The 8,080-nt window shown below is 39.3% G+C and overlaps 1 protein-coding gene across 4 annotated transcripts in view; it reads right to left on the bottom strand.

Moving 5' to 3' along the window:
• Positions 1-3,918: 3,918 nt before the first annotated feature.
• LOC6590583 (laccase-1) overlaps positions 3,919-8,080 on the bottom strand; it is a 30,863-nt gene continuing 26,701 nt past the window's right edge. The window contains exons 5-6 of one of the 4 annotated variants that reach the window (XM_026987028.1): positions 4,823-5,018; positions 3,919-4,647 (exon numbers count right to left, since the gene is read on the bottom strand). In XM_026987028.1, the coding sequence (XP_026842829.1) occupies positions 4,055-4,647; positions 4,823-5,018 (789 nt within the window). In that variant the 3' untranslated portion in view covers positions 3,919-4,054. Of the gene's footprint in view, positions 4,648-4,822; positions 5,019-8,080 lie in introns of those variants that run through there. The other 3 variants (XM_026987030.1, XR_003408551.1, XM_026987029.1) reach the window with 3 other exon arrangements.

The following is an 8,080-nucleotide window of genomic DNA, read 5'->3' as shown; positions in this document are numbered from 1 at the left end:
ATAAACGACTCGGTGAGTGATGAAACGGCTTGATTACTCCGTCGGGAACTATCTTCAGTTGGATTGGAGACTGCTTTGCAACTTCTGTGGTAACTGTGGCATTTGGTAACTGTTTCTTATCATTTGCGATATTGCGGCGGAGCTACAAAGGATGACTCTTCAGTTACATTATATATAAGAGCATGCTCATCTGGTGGCACAGGATTTGCGTCATGCTTTAAAAACGTATTCTTGCATATCAGCGACGAAACGGAACTTTTTAATGAAATCATGCCCCAAAAGTGCGTCGAAGTATCCAACAGGCTTTGTTGATATCTGACCCAGACCGCGCAACATAGTTGTGCACTTCAAAAGTTTAAGTTTTGGCATACTTATACTCGTTTCTTATGTCCAGACCGTTCACAATATGGCTTATAACAGCCACGTCTTCAACATGTGCACTTCAAAAGTTTAAGTTTTGGCATACTTATACTCGTTTCTTATGTCCAGACCGTTCACAATATGGCTTATAACAGCCACGTCTTCAACATGTCCGACTGCTGCTATTTTTCTCATCTGCAGCAAGTACTCGTGCATCGACTCACTACTCTTCCTCTTTCTTTCTTGCAGCAGCTTATGAATTTCTGCACTGTTATAGCTACATGTGAATTCATCCAATAATACGTTCTTGAGTTCCTCAAAGGTGCACACGCATTCAGCTTCAAGGAAAAGCTTAGCTGCACCGGTCATTTTTCCTCTGGCCTGCACATACTTTTGCTTTTCAGTAAGCTCATATGCGTCGGCATTTTTTTTCGAAAATCTCAAACCATTTTTCTATGGGAACCGATTTTCCATCACAATCGCTCACAACTTTTGTAAAATTATCTGGAGCGATATTCATTTGGATTTCTCGTTGCTCATCGCAAAGCACTTTCAAACTTAGCAGCTTTATCATTTGATCAATTTTGTCCTCAGTATTGTTTTCCGCATTTTCAAAATCTTCCATCTCGTTTGCACTCGGGCGCGACGTTCCTGGTACAGCTTCTTCCTTCTCTCTCTCTTTCCAGTGCAACGGCGGCGGTGTTTGCATCATTTTGCGGTTCTTTTCGACTTGTGTCTGTGTACCCGACGAGTGCTTGTCTTTTCTGTTTATAAGTGTGTATCACACACAACGTGTCTGTGCGTGTTTTTTCTGCTTATGTACGTACTGCGCACGGACAAGGCGACGCTGCGGCGCGACAATAAATTTCATATTTTTCCAACCGAATTAAACGACCGATCTTTTATTAAACTCCGTGGCTTATGCTCACAGAATTTGGATTGTTCAACTTAATGTTTATAGCCACCAACAAAAACTTTACAACTTTATGTAGGTACAAACAACAACTTTAACAACTTTTCAACAATCCTCTTCTTGCATCAGCTTCTGCTTTCTTCTGTTTTTCTTTTTCACACACTCCGAGCTCTGTATTCGACGCGGTCTAGCCCCCAAATGTAAGATTAATAATAATGTATCGTTTATTAATAGTGTTTTTCGAAAAAGAGTACAAAGTGTATGATTTAAGATGTGAAATTAATGAGTCTGTTCTTCCGACTTTTTGTTCAACTTTCTGCTTCTACTTCCCACAACCGACTACTTTTTCGATAACCCCTTATCGGTTAGACCTTTTAAATATCAATTACTTCTGGTTATATCGGTTAGGTCTTATCGATGGTATCTTAAGTTCAAATGTTAATTTAGGTGGGATAGTGCTAACTACTTGATAACCTGTCCTTTACATTTATATTTACCGGCGTGGATTATTGCGGTCCGTTCCTGTACAAATCAGAAGTTCGGCCCCCACTAAAGTGTTACATGAGCATTTTTATATGCTTCTCCACTAGGGCGGCTCACATAAAGCTTGTGAAGGATCTTACAACGTCTGCGTGGAAGGCCGATTCGTATTTGGTCAGATAATGCCACAAATTTTGTTGGAGCGCGGAACGAAATGGCGGGAATTAAGCCGCTATTCCACAGCGACAGTTATCAAGAAGCCGTGCATCAAGCTTGTCCCAACGATTGCATCGATTGGCGTTTCATTCCACCTAGATCGCCACATTTTGAAGATTGTAGGAGGCGTCAGTCAAGCTTGCTAAACATCATCTTCGACGTGCCCTTGGATCCTCGCATTCTTGTATTTGATGAGCAGCGCACTCTCGCGTGCAATATCTGTGCAATCATTAATTCAAGGCCATTGTTTCCTCTTTCAGAGAACCCTGCAGATCTCGATGTACTCACGTCCAGCCATTTTCTGGTACGAGTCTCTTATTTAACCAGTCTTCAAGTAAGAACGATGTGGCGCACACGGAATCCTAAACTTTACGTCAATGATTTCGTTCATACCAGGAGCTGATGCCGTCGCTAAGCCGTCAGTAGCTACGCCTGCACTAGTCAGTTACCGCTTGATATAGTTTGAGAACAGACCTTTTTTGTCCCCAATCTATGGGTCGAGATCGGCTCGCTTGCCTCATCCAAGTGTATCACTTTTTATTACTATTGTAAAAAGCGCTGGCATCTTGGGCGAGGTTTACAGAAATATTTCGATTGTTGCTTAATAATAAGCGATACCAGAAAGTATTTGTCTTTATTGTTGTTTCATGTACAGGCGTTTGTGTTTTCCTTCGGGGTCATTACCGGGATGTGACCTAGTTTGCAGAAGTGTACGGTACGATAGAGGAGAATGGTGTCGATGCTCAGTTGGGAGCGTTCCCGTTGTATTTTGTGATACGGTCACATTTTGCTAGAACAGTAAGTAGTGTGCCCATCGTCGGCAGTGGTACTGTCTCACCCGGAAGGCAGGGCTTGCCCTGTTCTTTGAATTTAATAAATATTTGTGGCGCTGGGCGTCACAACATGCAAAAAACAGTACATATAAGATCATAAAGCGTAGTTCAAAATAATCAAAAAATCAACACCTGTTAAATATTGCAAGATATTTTATTTGTTAATTGATAAAGTTTTTGCTTTTTATTTAATAAACTGATTTTGATGGCGTTAAAAATATTGGCTCTCAGCCATACGCTACTCATACATATATGTATTCAGATAGATAATTTATGCTAAGAAATCCAGTCGACTAGGTCCACTTGGGACTGGCAAATGTTACTACCATTCGCTGTTGGACGTTATCGGTGGTAGATGATTACCACACCGCGGGAAGTTAGGTGGCACAGGAGGCAAATCATTAAGAGTACCAATTTGAAAGACCAAGTTCATGCCAATTACAATGTGATATTGGAAATGACAATGAAAAAGCCAGAATCCAGGATTGTCAGCACGAAAGCGCAAAACAGCATATCCATTATTTGGTACAGCAACTGTATCCTTTAACGAGGGTTTCTGATATCGCCTTTCAAGCATACCGCGATGATCGAGATCCAGTGCGTGTTTTAAGTTCATTCGCTTGATGTGTTCGTCAGGGGAGCGTCCAAGACCAATTACATAAAATGACGTACCATGTAAATGAAATGGATGGCTAATATTTATCTGCTGAACTTCATCGACCAGAACAACCTCGACGATTGCATTAAGTGGTATATCGATCTTGTGAGTACATTGACAGTTTTCGCCACAGTCGGATGGTCGATTATCCCCGTTACAGTAGTACTCCTCAGGTATGTCGTTGTACTGTGAAAGCATTGGCGATGGTGGCGACACATAAGACACCTCATCGATAAGCGATACGAGATGATCAGCGTCGGAAGCGACTATAAAATGGAACTGGTCAGTGCGGATGTCTTAACTGTTGCTGTTAATTTCTGTTTATAAGAAAGTTTTATTGCATCGCGTTCAGCTGTCTATTTAACAACGTAAACACAGACAGAATTTACATAAATACATATGTACATAAATATGCGAGATACTCAGTATTTCCAGACTGAATATTTAATTTCTTTTCTACTGCGTATTATGAATTCGGACTAAACGTAAGTTAAGCTAAGGCAAACAGTTAATAAATACATACATAAGTAACTTAGAGTTGAAAAGTAAAAGCACAGAGTATACTAGGGTGATTATTAACTACTTTTTCAGCTGCTAGTACCAAGTTACGGGTGGTACATGGTCGCCGCACGTGGGAAATCGAGGTGGTACTGGCGGTAGGTCAGCTTGCGTGCCGATATGGAAGATCAAGTTCATGCCAATGACGATGTGGAAAAGGAAATGACAATGGAAAAGCCAATAGCCTGGGTTATCAGCTCGAAACCGCATAACAACATATCCATTATTGGGCACAGCTATCGTGTCCTTAAGTGGCGGCTTTGAGAAATCACGCTCAAGCATTCCCATTCGGTCCAACTCTAAAGCATGTTTCAGGTTGATTTTTTTTATTGACTTGTCCGGCGAGCGCCCAAGTCCTACGACATAGAAGGCAGTGCCATGCAAATGGAAGGGGTGGCTCAGATTAACCTGCTGCACTTCATCTACCAAAACGACCTCGACGATCGCTCCGAGAGGTATATCGACCATATGCGTGCATTCGCAGTTGGGCCCACAGTTTGGAGGCCGATTGTCACCGTTGCAGAAATATTCTGATGGTACATCATCGATTTGTGAAAGAGGTGGTGCCGGCGGTGATATGTACGATATTTCATCGACCAGAGATGTCAGATGATCACCACTAGGCACAACTGTGAGAAACGGTGAGAGTTGATAGTGTTGTTTTTTTTGTTAATACCCATTAAAGCGTTTATATAGCATTATTTTTTAAATTCAAAGATAGGTATGTGTAATTAATCGAAAAGGAACATATTAGTCACTGAAACAAGTTAGTCATTAAAAAACCATATAGATAATAAAACATACCTAAGAACCTGTTGTATGTATTTGGTATGAAGAGAGTTTTTGGTTCATACACAAAAAATCTGAAAGGTAAAAAGATTTTCACATCTGGCCGCTCGACTAAAACGCCCTTATCGACCTTTTTTGCATTTTTCAAGTTTGAAACGCATATCGCATCTTGTCGTTTACGGTCACAAATAGCATCAAGTGGGTTAAGAATCTGTGAATATGATAAATTGTTAAGATATATGACCATTTTTTTGCCTTAATTCATATGATATGCATTTTAAATAAAAACAATAAATGTCATACTATTAATAGTATTAGTAAGAATTTATGTTGATTAGCCTATGTACTGGCTCTTATTTATTAATAATAAGAAAAGGCATAAATACACAGTCGTGAATGTACATTTGGTAGTGCTAAAAACAAAATAAATTCATTCTAAAAACTTTTTGTGAATAAATGATAAATAGTTGCTATGCTATGTACTATAAATTCTGATATACTTCTGTTAATTACTTTTGATAATTCTCTCACAATGATTTGTTATGAGAAGTTATCGGAACGAGGAAGAGTAGGAATTGATTTCACACTTCTTCTGCTAATTCTCTGCCCTTGGGAACCATATAATTCGGGTTTTTGGGGCCCCATTTCTCAAGGAATCCTAGAATCTTGTCGAAATAAATCCAGGCTACTGGATGGGACGGTTTTAAACCGCAACATGTTGCGCCCCATGGTATAGGCAGAGAAATGTCGCTTAAGCCCATGGGGCATCAGCATGGACAATAACAGACCCAAGTGAGCTGGCGTGGCTTGTCACTCTCCCCAGCTAACGACTTTACCTAACCTAATGCATGGGGCCCAAGCCGAGCTGTCAGACATGGGCTTTGAGCATCCATTTCTACATAGCACATTTCAACACTCTGTACATATACAACAGAATTCCTAACAAACAAATGAGTGACATAGACATAAGTAACAAATAAAATAAGCAGCTGAGGGCCAAGAATTAGGTGCTATTTGGCAAGCAACTAATCGGCTGGGTTCTGCTCCAAACACAATCAAAATACAAATACTACTACAATTACTAATTACTAACGAGGGGGAACGTTGTGAGTTGCTGCGCACACCGCAACTCTACAGTTATACCCGATACTAAGTCAGTATGGCTTTCCTCCGTCAGACGCCGCTCATATTAAACGACACGACAAAGAGTGCGAGAGAGACAGAAAATCAGTCTGAGCGTGACGTCGGGCGCTGCGTAGCCAGTGCAAATTGATTTGTTTCCTTTCGCTATAAAAATGATCTGATCTGATCCAGATTCAGCAATCTGATAGATATGGTCGTTATCTATGATTCTGCGTTTTTAGTTTTCTCGAATCTGCAATATTGTGGATGCAACAGATTTTCGTCCATTGTGTGGGCGGATGGGGGTGGGGCGAAATTTTGAGATAAAGGTTTTATAGTAAGATCTAACAGAAGTGCGGATACCAAATTTGGTTACTCTAGCTTTAATAGTCTCTGAGATTTATGAATATCCCCAGATTTTCATCCTTTGCGGGGGGCGGAAGAGGGTGTGGCGAAATTTTTAAACAAACTCGTCTAGGTCCGATATATTAGGAGTGTGGATACTAAATTTGGTTGCTCTAGCTTTTATAGTCTCTGAGATCTAGGCGCTAATGTTTTACTCTAAGCAAAGCCGCCTATGCTACGTGTGTGTTAGAGAGAGACAGGGCGAGAAAAAATGAAATTGTTTTCTTGATGATGACTATAATAATAATACGATCCAATTCAGATTGCAGTCTAAAAGATATGGTCATTCTCTACGATTCTGCGTTTTTGGTTTTCTCGTATCTTTAAAATTGTGGATGCCACAGATTTTCGCCCTTTGTGGGGGCGGAAGTGGGCGGGGCAAAGTTTTGAAATATTTTTGTAGCAGTGACATATCACAGAAGTCTGGATCCAAAACATCGTTGCTCTAGCTCTTATAGTCTTTGAGCATTAGGCGCTGAAGGGGACGGACGATTCCTTCTGGACGTTACACACATCCATTTTCACCCCAAATCTAATATACCCCAATACTCATTTTGAGTATCGGGTATAAATAGTATGGTAATTATATTTAAGAGGTTGATAATATTGTATTTAAAAATATACTTAAATAGATATCGAAAACATAAAAATTATTTTGAGGAAAATAGATTAAAATTGTTGATGATGGGAAACTGAATACTTCCCATAATATAAGGTTTAAAGATTGATTTCAAGCTGTATATATAAGCTTTCACCACGCCACGCCTAAGAAAATAAAAAGATTAATTTTCTATATAAAAAGTTCCAAGTCCATCATAAAAGGTTTGTTTCATTCTTGGAAAACTATTTTCTTAAGACAGGCTCCGGATTTCACTTACTTTTGCATTTTACTGTTTAAGCCAAAACGTTGCGTTTTCAGGTGCTTCAATTTTCACAAATATTTTTTAGCGATATGTTTCGTTATATCATCGATTTTGGCAAACAAAAACAGCTGATAAAAATGACTTTATTTTCTCAATTGCTTGTTTTGAAGCAAAACGACGGCAGAAAGAGCGCGATTTAAGAAGATCAAGACATCTTTGATGCAACACCCACATATGTATGTACTTAACATATCTGACGAACTGTGAGTAACAGCATGCATTTCAATATTATTCAATATATAAAATTGCTAAAAGTCAAATAATTAATTTGCTGCACCTATGTACATTTTGAATTTAATGTGGCTAGAAAGACCTGTCTTTAACGGAACGTCTTATGCGGAAAAAAGTATATCTTGCCATAACGTTCCGATAACCAAATCAGGCTGTGCCGGCTGATCGCACGAAAACTAATAGAGTTGTTGCCTTACCAATTATTTCCGATCCAATTTTGAGGTTGGGTTGCAAAAAATATTTATAAAGAAGGCATGTGTTGAATTGCCCTGGTAGTGCTGAAATATTTATGGTAATGCATAAATAAGTCATCTATTTTTTTCCTTTTTGAATTAAAAGTAATTTTTTTGTATAAAAAGCCGTTTACTTTTAATTTCTGCGGGGAAAATGTTTCTGTTTTAAAAACGGAGATACGTTGCTTTTATGAGAACTGGACCACCAATTTATATGTTTTCAAAGGTAAATCGGAGAATTTTTGTGAAAGTGAAAGTCGGAACCTGCCTGATTATTTTACCATGACATAATTATTCGGCTAAAAGCCTTCCCGTGGCAGCATAAAGAGAAGCATATCTCGCATGTTATCACTTGTTTG

The sequence above is a fragment of the Drosophila persimilis genome, unplaced genomic scaffold (genome assembly GCF_003286085.1).
Source record: "Drosophila persimilis strain 14011-0111.01,24,50 unplaced genomic scaffold, DperRS2 tig00000002-arrow-pilon, whole genome shotgun sequence".
Lineage (NCBI taxonomy): Eukaryota > Metazoa > Arthropoda > Insecta > Diptera > Drosophilidae > Drosophila > Drosophila persimilis.
The sequence above is the reverse complement of the archived record's forward strand: the minus strand, read 5'-3'. Positions and strand labels throughout refer to the sequence as shown.